Source organism: Parasteatoda tepidariorum, chromosome 7, assembly GCF_982258835.1.
Source record: "Parasteatoda tepidariorum strain Cologne lab strain chromosome 7, Ptep-v5.0, whole genome shotgun sequence".
Taxonomy (NCBI): domain Eukaryota; kingdom Metazoa; phylum Arthropoda; class Arachnida; order Araneae; family Theridiidae; genus Parasteatoda; species Parasteatoda tepidariorum.
The window spans coordinates 33,963,174-33,980,777 of record NC_141761.1 but is presented as its reverse complement, the minus strand read 5'-3'; the positions used below and the strand labels follow the sequence as shown (position 1 = coordinate 33,980,777).

Below are 17,604 nucleotides of genomic sequence, written 5' to 3'. Positions count from 1 at the left end.
CACTCTCCACACTTTTTCTCTCACCATTATTACAAAAATCGTGCTTTTATTCCCACGGAAGTACGTTTCAATAAGAAGTGGGGATATACTGGCATTAAAAGCTAGATGTGTGGAAAAAAGCTATAATTGCAGATAGTATACACCGAAGAGCCATTACATTATGATCACCCTCCATCCATAACAATGGGCTCGCCCAGGTTTTCATGGTTTCTCCCCCAGGAACAATGTTTTCATGGGGCATATTAGGACCCATAATCCTCATAGAACAATCCCTGTCGTCTGTAAGCTACTTGAACATAGTTGCAGACCAGGTTCACCCATTCATGGCAAAATTTTTTCCTGCGGGGGATGGTGTTTACCAACAGGATAATGCACCATGTCATAATGGACGAATCGTCATGGATTGGTTCGAGGAACATTCCAGTGATTTTCGAGTCATGTCTTGGCCCACAAATTCACCTGACCTTAATCCAGTAGAGCATTTGTGGTCCTACTTGGAAAACCGAATTCGTGCTACCACGCTACCCCCTTGCAATGTGAGGGAATTGTAGGACCAGTTGGTGAGCGCTTGGTACTAGATGCCTCAGACTACCTATCAGCACCTTGTGGAATAAATGCCACGGCGGGTGCTAGCAGTTTTGAGGGCTAAAGGTGGTCCTACATGTTATTAACAGGGTGGTCATAATGTAATGACTCTTCGGTGTACAATGAAAAGGAGAAAAGTGCTGAGAGTGGGGAAATCTCGTATCCTTGAGGCTCCTGCTCTATTTACAAAAAGTATAATTAGTTTTCTTCCCCTTGTTGTCAGGCGTATCTGTTTGCGACTGGGTGTATCAATATTTTTTAGCCTACACAAAAAAATGTATTGTTTAGAAAAACTAATTTTTAATTTTTATGTATTTTGCTTTTAATATAACACTGTAATAACATGACATTTTTTTTAATTCGCAGGCACTTGGTGTATCTCGCCAAATTCACGCCACAACGTACGTAGAGACATCTTCGAGGGCATCCACGCTTAGTGCCCGAGAAGCATTCGAGATATCAGCTTTGGCTGCCTTAGGGAAGCTTAATAAGAATCATATACTACGCAGCGCCACAGTATCCCCACTCTCTACAATAAACACGAGAGGAAGCAGATACAAAAACAAAGACGTTATAAAGGATGATCTAAGAGACAGAACGCGAAATTGTTCACTAATGTGAGATATAAAGTGATGCCGCCGTGTCATATTTCGTACTCAGTCGAAATATTCAAAATGATACAGATACAGTGGATGAGATCATTCACAAAGTGAATTTTAAGTTATCGTTTGTTTTTGAAAAGTTAATTCTAAATGGTACGTTTGTTTTTAATTTTGAATAGTATATTATTACTGAGTGTTTCACAATAAATGGTCTTTTATTTTCTTCAAATATTAAAAATGAAATGTTTTAAAAGTATAGTTCAATGAACTTATTGTTTTAAATCCAAATAACTATTACATTAATTATAAATTTACATATAGTAATATAGCCAGTTCTGGACCGTTATCACATTTATGTGATGCCGTGATTCTTCCCTGACTGCCCACAGTATCATATGAGACTAACCTTATTGATTTCAGAGACCCATGCTCGCACGGAAGGGATCACATTTACGTGATGCCGTGATTCTTCCCTGACTGCCCACAGTATCATATGAGACGAACCTTATTGATTTCAGCGACCCATGCTCGCACGGAAGGGATCACATTTACGTGATGTCGTGATTCTTCCCTGACTGCCCACAGTATCATATGAGACGAACCTTATTGATTTCAGCGACCCATGCTCCCACTGAAATCATCACATTTACGTGATGCCGTGATTCTTCCCTGACTGCCCACAGTATCATATGAGACGGACCTTATTGATTTCAGCGACCCATGCTCGCACGGAAGTGATCACATTTACGTGGTGTCGTGATTCTTCCCTAACTGACCACAGTATCATATGAGACGGACCTTACTGGCTTCAGCAGCCCATGATCACACGGAAGTGATCTCAAATTAGTACTCGTGTATTACATCTTGTATTAGTACGTATATTGCTGGAGTGTGCGAGCTTGGGAAAGCGTTTTTTCTTCTTTAGTCGGTCCTAAACGGGTTAAAATAGTTAACAGGTGTTAAATCTAAAAAATATACCTGAAATTATTCTTCGCAAATTAGAAAATTTAGCTTAAGTGGCATGACTTACTTATGCGAATAAATTTTGTAACAAATAACACGATACTCTTCTGTATTGTGTTATTAAATTAGCTGCATTTTTTACATTTTCTTTAGAATTCCATTATGACTTCGTATATTTGAAAAATATACGAGGATTGTCGGTCAAATTTATGAAAAAAATGGTAAATTATAAAATGTAAATGTCAAGAGAAATGATAAATTTGTAAAGAAAGAAAAAAAAATCTTTAATATACCTCATTGTCTGAGATTATACTTTTGGACATAGAAGCAACAATCAGACATAAAAGATATAACACTCGACAAAGGAAAAAGAAAACTCAAATTAATTAAGAAATTAAGAAATTTACGAGAGCAAAGTGTCAGTAATAGAGCAATATTCTTTGTAAATAGAATAGATGACTCAAGTGTACACGAATTCTCGTTTCTCCACACATTTTCCCTCTCCGTTGCCATAGCTTCACTAAAGTTAACTTTTTTTTCTACGGCAGTACGTTTCAGCAGGGAAAAAGTATGGTTTGAGGCTAAATTGTGGAGAGTAGAGATATCACATATTCTATTTACAAAGAATGAAGCATTTTCCAAAACGTTTATCTAAAAAGTAGAAAATGACGTCAAAAAAGAAAAAGAAAACATGAGATGTTGTATGTATTCGCTCTTGAAATTTTTTATTGCACTGATTCATAGATTTGTATTAAAGTTAAATTGCCACTATTGTGAAACACTCACTTTGTTAGTTTTCTGAAAAATGGGCATTGTTTTAAAAAATCAAAAGAGAAGGAATAAGATTTTAGTTTATAAAAAATATTGTTTTTAGCAATATACACTATCTACCAATAAGTATTTGGACACGTGTGATTGAAATGGAAAGCAAATTTCATTCATAATCAATAGTTGGTTGAGCCTCCACGAGAGGCAATTACAGCGTGAACCCTCCGGGGTATACTTTCACAAGTCCTTGTGTGACGGCTAGTGGTATTTTCTAGTGGCTTGGAGAAGTCATGTAAGTTCCTTCACCGATTTTGGTCAGGTAGTGCACCCCTTAATTCGGGGATCCAACTTGTCCCAGAGGTTCTCGATAGGGTTCAGGTCTGGGCTTTGGGCAGGCCAGACCGTTCGATTAACCCCATTGGCACCATACCAAGCCTTGATGACCCTCGCAACATGAAAGCTGGCATTGTAGTCCTGGAAGTAACAGGGGCCCACCCCGTAAATTCGCCACAACGTAGAAATTACATTGTCATCCAAAATAGTGCAGTAGGCATCTTGTAGAGACTAATGCCGATGTTGTTCCCTTCTCGATATATACTGGAGGAGGGCGTGACGTATCTCAGGACCGCAGATATAGTCATTAGCATAGGTGTCCAAATACTTATTGGTAAATAGTGTATTACTTGTCTTCAAAATGTATTTTGAGCCTTCAACCATGCATACTTTTTTAATTAAAAAAATAATAGGAAACCAATTTCTTGATGTCAGAAAAGGCATCAACTTTAAGTTCATGAAAGAGCCGGTACTACTGCTCAGAGGAATTTTAATAAATCCAATTAAAATGGAATAGATCCATTTTCTATACCAGTGAAATGCCTCTCCGAAAAAGTTTTCCTGAACATGAAAATAACAATGTCTCTATTTCATGGAATAAAAGTGTACATTAATTGCTTTCAAGAAACATTGCTATTATATACTTAATAAAGTTAGGAACTATTGATACAAATACGTGTTAAGACCTATTGATAAAAATACGCTATTATTATAGAGTAAAATTAAAAACCTTGTTTTTTAACAAATCAATAAATATTTAAATCACATTTTTAAAATTCTACTTTGCTTTAAATTTAGAAAACACTTCTCAATCTATCATTTTATTAAAAATTATATTTCCTTACTAAAATTCGAATTCAAGAGGACGAAATCTTTTAGATGCAGCGTTGAAAGAAAAATTAAATATTCATAAAATATATCTTTAAATGAACTCTTTTTGGAACTTGGAACAACATATCTAAAACTTCATCAAATAATTTAGAATGCAAAATACCTGTTAAAGGATTTAGTGGAACTTGTTTCTTTAATATTATAGCAAAGTAAATTATGTCTTAAAGATCAGGCAAAACGTTGTTCATTTAATAACTAAAATTTATTAAATCATTTAATATTAGCAATATAATTTGAGTTTTTGAGTAATTCATCATTAGCGTAAATAAAATTTTGCTGAGTGCTCATAAATATTTTATTCTGTACAAAATTGCCATGAATTCTAAACAAAAATAATACAAGAATCAGAATTTCTATGCTATATTTAACAGTTTAACACGTAACTGAAAATACATGTTTTAGATAAGAGTTTCATTGATAAAAAAAAATTAAAATACAAAATTAAAAATTCTGTTTTGAAATTTTTTTAATTAAATTAATATATATAATTAATATTTATTTATTACTATTAATTTTTAAAAATTAAATTACAATGAAAGTCGTTTACAATATCATTTCATAAATTTTAAATTTGTCTCATAAAAGCACAGAAATGCAGTTAGATATTGTTATTATTCTAGAAACTCTGTTCCCGTATGTATATTAGATAAAATAAAATTTTTAGTTTATACTCGAAGCGAAGCTACCCTTTAAGCAATGACAGCCTGTGCAATGATTACCGATGCAATGACAACAGCTTTACATTGATCTAATGATTTCACTGAATAGCGCCTATTAACGCTAAATGTGGCGACTTTTTAAAGTTAAAAATAATTTATATTCATTAGATTCAATTGGAATTTAAAGCTTTTACTGAATATGAGTCAAATATAAATCTATATTTGCTATTACATTTAGTCCGATTCACTAAAGTCTATTATTTGATAGAAGTAACTTGATACGCTTAAATCATTCAATGTCAGCAGCATAACCATCCATTATAAAAACTCAAAAAATTTAGCACTGAGAAGTACTAAGACGATAAAAAAGAATGGTTGTGATGAATAGGAAAAATAGTCTTCTTAAAAACCCCATTATTGTGATAAGCCAATATTAATGAAAATTATTCTTCTTATCATCTACTTCAAGGTATTTGGGGAAAAAGAAATCAGTATTTGTTTGCTTCCTATCTTCTGAAAAGATTAAAGGAAATATTGATGAAAACTATTTTGGTGAACTGAAACATTACATATCGTAGTATAAACAATACTTAAAGGTTTAATTTGCTGTGATTTACAGATCTGATCAGATCTGCGTTAGAGATTAAGACGAACTATTTTATTACCATTTGCTTACTTTTTATTTCTTTTTTTATTGGATTTTTGTTTTACTTCTGTGCAAATTACTCTTTGAAACTAAGAACATGCCCATTTTTGTCAGAACCGTGACTAATACCATTACATCAGAATGTTCATGAAATAATTGTATTTATATACTCAATGTTGATTTTCAATACTACATTAAAAAAATTTATCCATTTATAAACACCAACTTTAACTGATATATAATTTTATTCAAATAACTACTTTAATTTAAACATTTCAAATTTACGTTATTTTTCATTGTTATTTTCATTCATTTGATTTTAAAGATGGATGATTTATAAAATGAAATTTTATGCTCAGGGATACCTTAAGAGCATATTAATTGTTATAATATATTTTCGTGAAGTGACTGAAAAATGTTGTTGTAAGAATTCATAACATACTTAGTCAATATTGATCTTGAGAAACATTGCCAAAAGTTCAAAATTCAAAACTCATCGTCCATATGCTATTAACCTTATGATTATTTTGCATCTTTCTGGCGCAGACCTTCAATATGAACTTTCATTTTTTTTCTTTCCTTTATTCAAGGTATTTAACAACTGAGCTTGCTCGACTTTTTCGAGAGGATTGAACACATGAGTTATTAAGCTCTAGGTTTTTGATTGCATTTTGACGGAGTGGGAAAAGGATGGAATGCTTAATGATTTATGTGGGTGTAGGTTTCTAGAAAGCATTTTGTAAGTTTAGGGTCAGTTTTGATATTGCTTTTATTTAAATATCACGCACATTTTATTACAGCATATGCATTATTACATTATATTATTATATATATAATATGCATTATTATATGCATTATTATATATATATTAGGCACTATGATAATAAATAAAAAATTGTAGCGTATTTAAATGTGGTTTATATGAATTTTTAAATGAAAATAAAACTAAATGGAAAAAGTTTTTTTTTATTTCCAATGAGCTGCACAATCAGTCTCCTCGATGAGAAGACCTTGTGCGTTCTCCAGAAGTGGTATCCACTCTTTCAGGACCACCACAATGGGTGAGATACTGTTGGCCATGTTAATTTGGACGTCTAGTTTCTACCACACTAGATGGCAGCACCGAGACTCTATTTGGATGCAAATGGAAAAAGAGCGTACGTAAACTCTCGGGGTGCACTGGGGAATATCTTCTTCCTCCTTTCACTGGTCCTGAACTAGATAATTATGTTTTACTATGAAATTTGCATATTTATGCGAACGATACATGGACGGATAAGATTACACGCATATATTTTACAGTGAGATAAACTTAATTAATTTATGGAGTTTAAACTTTTTGCATGCGGATTTGTATAGGCTATAGCTTATAGATGTAAACCATTTAGCTTAGTGCAGTTTTTAGTATTTTATTAACTTTCAAGCAGAGAAATTAAATTTTTTTACAGTAATAAGTTTAACATCGATTTTATATGGGTCCAAGTAGAATAAAATGTAATAAATTATTTTTTCAACTAAATAAGAAATGAGATATGCTTTTGCATTTTAAATTAACTGTTGTAAAGCGTGTTCTTATTTCCATAGAAAAAATGCTAAATTGGCTGGTTTGGTGTTCGAATCCTTATAAAATCAATATCTCCTCAATATCAATACATATAATGCTGAGTCGGATTTAGTTATGAATTTTTAGACTATTAACTCAGAAAAAGAATTTTTCAAAATTAAAAATCTTTGTTGCATTTTAAGAAACTTTAGCTTTAACAAGTTATATCAATTAAATAATAGAACAATATAAGGGTAAATTATAAAATATAAAATGTTATTTCCAGAGTATTATGAGAATTTGTTTATTTGGCAATGAACTTATTATCCATATTGATCTAGGTACAAATTTTTAAATGCCTGCGTAGATATCTTCGTTGTCGTGAACATTATATCAGTAAATATTGTAGATGTGTTTGTTCCTTAATGACTGTGAATCAATAATTGTTATATTTTTGGACAACATACAAAAGGCTGAAACGGAGTTTTAAGCAATGGCTGTTTCTACTAACAATAAATGAAATATCAATAATCAATGAAAATTATGTAACCATGAGTAATTCAGTTTTAAACTATCAACCAGTATTTCTGATTTAATCCCGTGCACCAAAATGATACTTTATTTCAATGCAATCTTTATTTAATCATTAAAATTAAATAATAAATAGTTTATATAATTTTTATCATAGCTCACTGTTCAAATTCACATCAAATTCATTCAATTCAAATTCACTGTTCCATAAAACAAAAATCGATGAAATAATATACCCGAACCCGTATTGCTCGACACGCCCGATGCATACAAAGGCTATAATTGGGTGTGTTCTTTTCTTTTTTACATGTTTATCCGACCACTAAAATAATGAATTAGAAATAAGCCTAAAATACTGATTAAATACTGTCTCAAATTATGATTATAAATAAAAATTGACGAATTTTTTTTTTCTTCCAATGCCCACCTGGGGAATGGCATTTCCTCAATATAGGCATCTGAGTGGCAAATTTGTTGGCCACTTTTTCAGGGGCACCATATTGAGTGGGCCAACGCTGCACCCACAGTAAGGACAGATAGTACAGAGAATAAAAGAACATCCATACCCTGTCCGGGATTCGAACTCAGAACCTTTCTGATGCAAGACCAGTTCCCTCATCTCAACACAGATTGGTCAGCCGAAAAAAATTTCGGAAATAAAAAGTCGTTGCCACTTCACTGGTAGCGTACGGAAAAATTTTGTATATCTTTTTCTTCTTCCTTTTGAGTCTAATATCAGAATTTAGTGGTAAGAAGAGCATAGTCTTGTCATCGAGACCGTGGTTTGGAATCCAGTGGCGTTATGATATTTAGAAATCGATTCAATATTATTGCTTTGTGATAAGTTAAGTTTTTAATGTATGAAAGGGAAAAAAAAAAGAAAATTCAATCACTGTTCCAAAGACTAGAAAATATTACTACTTCCTACGTTTCTATTACAAAAATAGAAAATTGTATATTGTATTGTGGTCATTTGTGCAGCGTAAGGTTTAAATTTTCTAACAGTGCAATGCATGAAACTAATTGAAAGAAACTCGCAACGTTTCTAAGTCTCTTCAAAAATGTAAACAAATAATTTTGAGTGCGGTATTTTTTGGTTTAGAGAACAAATAGGGCTTATTTTAGAAACTTTCGTTTCGATTACAGAAACAGAAAATTGGATACTGTATTGTGATCATTTGTGCAGCGTAGGGATTATATCTTTTTAGTGATAGGACAATATACAATAAATAGCATTTTAAAATGGGATAATAAAATTTTATATATCTCTTTATTAAAGTTTAAGACAATTTTAAACGGAAAAGTTAGAACAAATATCTAGAATTTAATATATATTTTTCTTTTTCAAAAAACAATGATAACTCAATACTTTGAAAGAAGTATGAAAACCTTTTAAAGGCAGACTAAAAAAAACTGAAATTTATTTCATGAAACTTTGCATCCTGAGCCATGAAATAGGTTTTCAAAGATTAAATAAATTTTATTTTATTTTTTCTCAATGATAACATTATTTTGTCTGCAGCAGTCGAAAGAATTGAAGGAATTCGTTAAAATATGTATCTATTATTTCAATTTCACTTTCAAAATGTCATCGAATAGCATGACTTAAATTTTCTATATGTTATTATGTTTGCTGCTTTTATATTTAAACTTTATTCAAATATTTACATTTAAATACAATTAAAATTATATTAGAACATAATTTATTATAATATTTAAATATAACTTTATATTTAAATATAATTCAAAACACTATTTACTGACTCAATAATATCATAAAAAATTATAAATAATCTAAAAAAATTTACTTTTTTATAGTGTGACTTAATTTTACATTTAAAATTTAACTTCATTGTGATTGTGAAATTTTTTTGGTTAATGATTTAAAAATATTTCAATTAGAAGTTAAAAAAGTTCATATTTTTGTTAATAGTTAATATTATCAATATTATTTTTTTAGTTAATATTATTAATATTATTTACTCAATATTGTTTTGTTGAAAGTTATGTTTTGCTGAACATTTCGAAAGAATGAAAATGATATGTATTGGATTAAACTATTTAACTAACATTTACAATTTCTAAAGTTCCCTTTACTTTCTTAGTTTCTGTTGGGTGAAATGATTAAATAATTCTGCCATTTTTTGTGTTTCGTTTAACTTTAAATGCTGCACTACAAAATTGAAACTAGTTTTTACTCTTCTACAAATGTGTTGTATAACAAATATAATTATAAAACTCATACCACAGATAATTTCATGCTAAATAAATCAGAGCTTACTTATTTAAATAATTTGATTCAAAAATGGCTAAAAACATCGAATTGTTAGGTATACAAATTTTTATTGCTTCATTTTAAATTTACTTGATTTTAAATTTTTATTACCTGATTTTAAACTTTCAGTGACAAAACTTAAGGTTTGACCGTAAAAGTTCTGATTGAAAAAATTTGGAATAAAAAAGTCACATTTCTCAATTTTTAATTAAAAGGGAAAGAACAGCAGAAATTGGTCACCAAAAATGTGAAAAATTAAAAAAGTTTACGAAAATGTAAATGCTTTGTATTACCTGTATTTTTGATACTTGCAAAGGAAAAAAAATCATGCACTGTACGAATTTCCGGATCGAACTACCGTAAAAAGTACTGGTACAATGAGTGTAGCATCTGTAAAATATATTTTCAGCATAAAATTTTATGCCATGATTCTTACAGTAATATTTATTTAATAATCGAATCAATTATTTTACAGTAAATATTATACAGTAATATTTATTTTATCACAGTGACTCAGTTATTTTACAGTAAATATTACTGAAAAAATTACGGAATATCAATTTTTTTTTGCCTCGTTCGACTTCACGGTAAAAGTGGATTTTACGGTAAAAATACTGGCACTCTTAGTCCCAGTGCTTTTTATCATAATTTGATCCTGAATTTATTACAGTGTGTTTGCAAGAGATTCTTTAACTTAATGCAGAATTTAATATGTTTTGATCAGTTTCATTGAATTACTCATGTCATACTTGTGTAAAAGTACATTGAATAAATGAAGTTTTCACATAAAACTTCAAGAATGCCCTCATCTCTCTGATATTTATTTTATTAGAAACAGCTGTTAAAGGAAGAATTGATACTACGGAAATGTCATTGGTAAAAACTGATGTTGCGATGATGCTTTGTAATGGAATTATTTGTAAAAAAGAATTGATAATAACTATGATCTGTTGTATTTTAATGTAAGTTTTATGGATTGTGAAACTGTTGTAAAATGTGTTTGAAGTTGGAAAACATTGTGATTTTAACAATAAAGTATTGTTTGATGTAATTATGGCCTATTTATTTCACACAAATTCAATTTTTAAATAAAAGAAATGAAAAAAAGGCATGCCCTGATTCTTTTTTTTATAGCTGAGTAGATTGGTGAGTAATTTTTATTCTTAAAATTTTTATATTTCTTTTCCAATCTGTAAATAAATGTTGTAGTTAAATCAAATATATTCAACTAAATTTATTAATTTGATTCTGAAATCTTCATTTGATTCTGAAAAGTAATTAAATTTGTTTCTTTCCGAATCTTTTCCGAACATAATATGTATTTTGTATAATTACAAAATTTCGGAAAAAAAGTATTTTTTACGGCAATTCAAAAAACATAAGCATTTCTGGTATTTCTTTGCATAAATTAAATTAACGTTTATTTATATTTTCTTCTCTTTTGTAACCTATTTCAGCAACTAGTATAATCTTTAATGCATAAATCTTTATTTAATTGAGAGTATTATCTTTCAAAAAGTTACTTTTTTAAAGGGTTTTCACGCTACGTCGCTTATTGCGTCACATTTTCTCTTATGTTTGAATATGTAAATTCTACATGTCGACTATACATGTGTAGAATTTACAGGTTCAAAGAAAAACAACTGTTCCTGCAATTTTTTTACTTTAAATAATTATTGAAATTTGCTTAATCATATTTTTTACACATTAAGAATTCCGCAATTCTTTAAGTATTATTGAATAGCGATATCAGACTATTATGAAATAAAACAAAACAGTTGTTAGGAAAATATATGGAGAATTAAGTTGACTCAGAAACTTGTTCGTCATTTAATAAGTAAAAAGCTTACAAAAATCAGTAATCACTTTATTGTTCTTTTTCGTTTTGAGCATTATTAACTAATAAATTATTTCTTACCTTAATTATTGAGGTAAAAAAAATCATCAAAAAAAAATGTCTATTCTATGATAATATGATGAGACTTCCTTTTTTTATTAAAAAAACATTATTTTCATTATTAAAAGAATAATCTCATAATAATGAACCAAAAATAAAATCATGAATCACACTTAAAGTTATTTTTAATCAACATAAAAAAAAATAAATACCTATCAAAAAGCAATTAAAAATTTAATTAGTTTAATATAGTTTTTCTATTTTTTATTTATTCTCTAGGGAAAAATATTAGATCTTATTATTATTTTACCTTATTCTATAATTTAAAAAAAAAACATTTTGATCTAAGTTTATATTCAATTACTTAGTTGACATGCACTTAAATTTCTTTTTTTTTCTTTTTGAAAAATTTTGATATTTCTTTAAAGTCCTACTTGTGATTGATTGATTAGAAATAAATCTATTCAAAATAGTATAATGAAATTATTTGGTTTTTCTTACAATCTATCATTTGTTATGATCTTGGTTTTTATAACAAAAGTGAGATAACTATTAACATTTATTTTTTGAGTCATGGTCAAATTTGGTAATCCCACAGTTTGCATTTTCATCAACGAGAACGACTAACATATTCGGCAGGACAAACTATTAATTATTAATTAATTATTAATATATTAATTAATTATTACTAAAATGACCATGCTGCATGGTAATGACACTTCTGGTAAAAAAAAATGCAACTCTGGTTACTAAAAACTAAAATATATGGTTTTTTAACCATTCATTTGGTAATTTTTCATTAAAATTTAAATTTAAGAACGAACTGCTAAATAAAATAAATAAGGGAAAGATATAGTCTCGTCATCATCTCGCGCGATTATATTCGAAAAATACTGTTTCGTAATATTGTATTAATAAAACCGCAGCTAAACATATCAATATAATAGTGTGAGGAGCACCAAAATTTTCAATTTTTTTAAACGAATATATATGTTGAGGTGAAACACCGAAATCTGGAGAATGTCGACATTCACGTAGTCGCTTGGTGTATGTCCGAAATATTTGCTAAATACCCTTATTTCTGACTCTCAACAGAGTATGTCAACAATCACATAGTCACTTTGGTGAATGTCCGAAATATTTGCTATATCCAATTTTATATTAATTTATTCGTTAATATTATTATATTTATTTGATGTATTTATATTTATTCTATATTTTAATACTTACTGACGATAGATTAGAAGAAACATCAGTGTTGGGTATACAGGGCAAATGTATACCGGGCAGTGGCACTTAACCTTAAAAAACACCAGTGTTTGGAGTATCGGGCAAATATATATAGGGCAATGGCACTTGACCTTAAAAATCCATTAGTGTAGGGTGTACCCGGCAGTGGCACTTAACCATAAAAAAATTAGTGTAGGGTATACCGGGCAGTGGAACTTAACCTTAAAAAAACATCTGTGTAGGGTATACCGGGCAGTGGAACTTAACCTTAAAAAAACATCTGTGTAGGGTATACCAGACAAATGTATACCGGGCAGTGGCACTTAATCTTAAAAAAACATCAGTGTAGGGTTAAAATATCGAATAAATGTAATTATAACCACGAATAAATTCATATCAAATCGAATGTAATAAATATTTCGGACATTCACCAAAGCATATCTGTGATTGTCGACATACACCAGTGAGGGTCCGAATGTACAAGAATGTAATGAAATATTCGATCTTTCACCGACGTATTTGGTGTTTGTCGACATTCACCGGTGAAAGTCAACAACCACCGATTTCGGTCTTTCGCCGTGACATATATGTACCTCAACGGACCATGGAGCCATACTCCATATATCTCCACGGTTATATGGAGTATTCTATGATTAATGCTTTTAACACAAAAACGCGTTGTTATTTTTTATACGATGAAATATTCCGATGAATATTACACGATATCCCAGGATATTGTGTTTTTTCTGAATTAAGAGTTTTAGATGGAAAATATTAGTGAAATTCACCATTTGCACAATCTGTTTCCAAAGAAATGGTAAAAAAAAAGAAACATCAAACTTTATCTCCTAAAATGTTATATTACAGCAATACACAAATTACTAAAAGAATGAAAAACTAGCTTTTTTTAAAAAAAAAACTGAAATCTTATTAAAAATTGATGTTCATTTGAAAATTGTTTGCTCAGACACGACAATCAAGGAGCAAAATCGTAATATGCTAATTAAATTATTAGGAACCGTCTGCAACGAATTCTTAATTGGGTATAATATAGCCTACATCACAGGTTGTGTTGTTCCTACTAAATTTAACCCATGAACGACATTTTCTGCGAGCCTAACTTCAAGCCACAACAAACGAAGTGTTCGATCGTTTAAATAGCTGCTCGCCAGATTTTATTGCATTATAAAGAAAAGTTACTGAAACTAAATACAACTAAATAAACAACAACAACTAAAACAAATAACACGAACTACTAATAACAATAACTAAATAAACAACAACTAAATTCCATTCGTTTAGCATTGCGTCATATGTTGTTCCTACTAAATCGAAGTAGTTGTGTTTTTTTCATATTATACCCAATTGACATCGAATTATATTCTGAAGAAGACCTTGAAAGTTGTTATTGTTCCTCTTAAACGAGCGTTTAACCTTTTTCCTTTTAAGTTTAAGGTAAAAAACTTTTTCCCTTAGCATTCTCCACCCAAATTTGATTTATGCTTTCTTTCTAAATGCTCCATTTAAAGCCTCATTTGTTCTTTAACATTTGTTCCACCCTTTTTTTCTAACATTTTGCTATTTATTTGCAAAAGATTTATTTTGAGTTTGATTTAAAATGCGTAAAAACAGTTGAAGTATTTCCTAAATTTATTTTAATTACATCAATAAGGAAGAAACTTAAATACTTATATTCCACAATTTCTATTCTTTTAAAATTATGATTTATTAGTAAATTTTTTTTAGTCTTTTCTATAATGGTATCGCCGCCTAATTTATCGTCGGATAAACTGCTAGAAATAATAAAAATATTCAATCTGAAAGTAAAAGTTAGAAACATGCTCTTATACATACAGAATTAAGTGAACAATGCATCTTACGCTTACAGAGCACACAAAAGAAAGACAACATCCTGATCTAATGATCGGATTTTTACGTAATGAAACTAAATCGTAGTGGTTCGGGGATCTAATTTTAAATATGCTATTTAATTACCAAATGCGATATTTTAAGTTACAAATCAAGCACAAAAACGTAATTTGCAGACATAAAGTAAGTAAAACGTCAAACACTATCACGTAAAAACATATCAAGGGAATCCGAAACAATAAATATTGTCAAAGACTGCAGAATCCAATCAAATATCTAGCTATTTGCATGGATAATCGAACTCCGGCCGGAGTCGTGATAGGTAAAGATTCTATCCACCACACCGAATGGGTGACTAATTATGTATGAAAGAAATAACAAAGCACTGAAATATCTGAACCAATTCCTTTTAATGAAATGAAAGGAAGAAAAGAGTTTTTTCTTCCAAATTTTTTCTGTTCCTTTTAGAAACATATTCAATTCACTGTTTTCCAAAAACTAGGTTCCATGCGTTTAAATAAGTTTATATATTTGCGTTGAATATATTTTTAGTTTCAAATTTCTTCTGCTTATTTTAGAAACATATTCAATTCACTATTTTCCAAAAACTAGATACCCTATACTGATGTTTTTTTAAGGTTAAGTGCCACTGCCCGGTATACCCTACACTGATGTTTTTTAAGCTTAAGTGCCACTGCCCGGTATACATTTGCCCGGTATACCCTACACTGATGTTTTTTTAAGGTCAAGTGCCATTGCCCGGTATATATTTGCCCGATACTCCAAACACTGATGTTTCTTCTAATCTATCGTCAGTAAGTATTAAAATATAGAATAAATATAAATATATCAAATAAATATAATAATATTAACGATTAAATTAATATAAAATTGGATGTAACAAATATTTCGGACATTCACCAAAGCGACTATGTGATTGTTGACATTCACCGGTAAGGGTCAGAAATAAGGGTAATTAGCAAATATTTCGGACATGCACCAAGCGACTACGTGAATGTCGAGATTCTCCATATATATATATATATATATATATATATATATATATACATATATATATATATATATATATATATATATATATATATATATATATATATATATATATATATATATATATATATATATATATATATATATATATATATATATATATATATATATATATATATATATATATATATATATATATATATATATATATATATATATATATATATATATATATATATATATATATATATATATATATATATATATATATATATATATATATATATATATATATATATATATATATATATATATATATATATATATATATATAAAGAGAGAGAGAGAGAGAGAGAGACATATACATATATATATATTCAGAATAAATTCTTTTTGATAATTCACCGAAGTAAATCACCAAGGATCGATAACCTAATTACGAATAGGCTTAAGTCTCTGACTTAATTTCGTGAGTTGGCGCAAGGTGAAATGAGGTACATTTGTCAGGATATTCTGCGGAGGGGAACAAAATTATCTTGCAGATGGAACCCATACGGTTTGTTCCATTTCCCTAATCCGTTATTTACTGATTAACGAAAAGTATTCCACCTAACCTCAATCAGCTTCTCTCTATCGATGGGAAATGTTTCAGAAATAACTTGAGAATAAATCAGACCATTGACTTTTATTCGTGTTGACGATAGAGTTATTTTTCTAATTAAATCTTTAGGTTGGGAAATAAAGGTTAGTTTATACATTTATTGTTTAAACAAACTTTTTTTAAAATATGTTCTTCTTTGACTTTAACTTTAGTAAGTTTTGTTGAAAACATCAAACAAGGTACATATTTCAAACTTCTTATAATAACACTTTTATTACATTTTAACGAAATATTAAACTTAAGTATTAAGCGGACGAAAAACTCGTTGCACTAATGTTTACAGACTTTTCAAAATCTATTTCAAACCAGACTATGTTCTGAAAAACTAAATTTAAACTGAAAATTATAAACAGTTTTTCCTATAAAAAAAACACTCGTGTAAATATCTAGAGCAAAAAAGAATAAAGAAGAATTCCTTCTTCATGATTAAAAATTGGATTAATGTCAAGCATTTTTTTATGTTTGAAAATTCTAAAAAAAGTAATTTTCTACAAACATAATCCCGCTTTTTTATAATTATACAAAAATACTGTTTTTAATTTATTTATTTAGTAACTAGCTGAAAGGCCGTTCCTAGCACGGAGTGAATAAAAAAAGGTAAGAATCAATTAATCAGTATTGAGAAAGATTAGACATTATGTTCTAAGCTGAGAGACATATACCAACACAATTAAAGAGCTTGATGGAAGAACCAGATGAGTGACATTTTTCGGGGAATTAATGATTCAAAGAAAATAACATAAAGTGGTTGCATCAATATGGGCATGTTTAATGTAACAAAACTGTTTTTGCCTTCACTTTAATTTTAACATCCACCCCAGTTTTTAGTATACTTGAATGATTTTTATTTCAAATATGGCAGTGGTAAATAAAATAATTCAAAGAATTATTAGTCCCGTCTTCTAATAAATTAATTATAAAATATTTCGGATACAACTTCATTTTTCGTTCTTAAATTGCCAATTACCTGGTTCTTCTACTAAGTTTTCCAATTAATGTAGCTAAAGCTTCAATTTCTTTTATTTAATATTATTTGTTGCCATTTTTGGTGGCTTTACATTATTGAAGCTAGCAAAATTCGTTTTTTTGTAGATTATCCCATTAGAATAAAAATAAAATGTATTTAGCATCCCTTCGTAT

At 29.3% G+C, this 17,604-nt stretch overlaps 1 protein-coding gene across 2 annotated transcripts in view; it reads left to right on the top strand.

The window, feature by feature from the left end:
* Positions 1 to 10,389, top strand: part of LOC107457525 (rho-related GTP-binding protein RhoE-like) — a 251,988-nt gene extending 241,599 nt beyond the window's left edge. Inside the window, exons 6-7 of one of the 2 annotated variants that reach the window (XR_015435433.1) lie at positions 952 to 1,771; positions 1,969 to 10,389. Coding sequence is in view for 1 of the 2 variants with exons in the window: in XM_087167651.1 (XP_087023777.1) it covers positions 952 to 1,206 (255 nt within the window). In the remaining variant the exon portion in view is untranslated. Of the gene's footprint in view, positions 1 to 951 lie in introns of both variants that reach the window. The other variant, XM_087167651.1, reaches the window with a different exon arrangement.
* Positions 10,390 to 17,604: the final 7,215 nt, after the last annotated feature.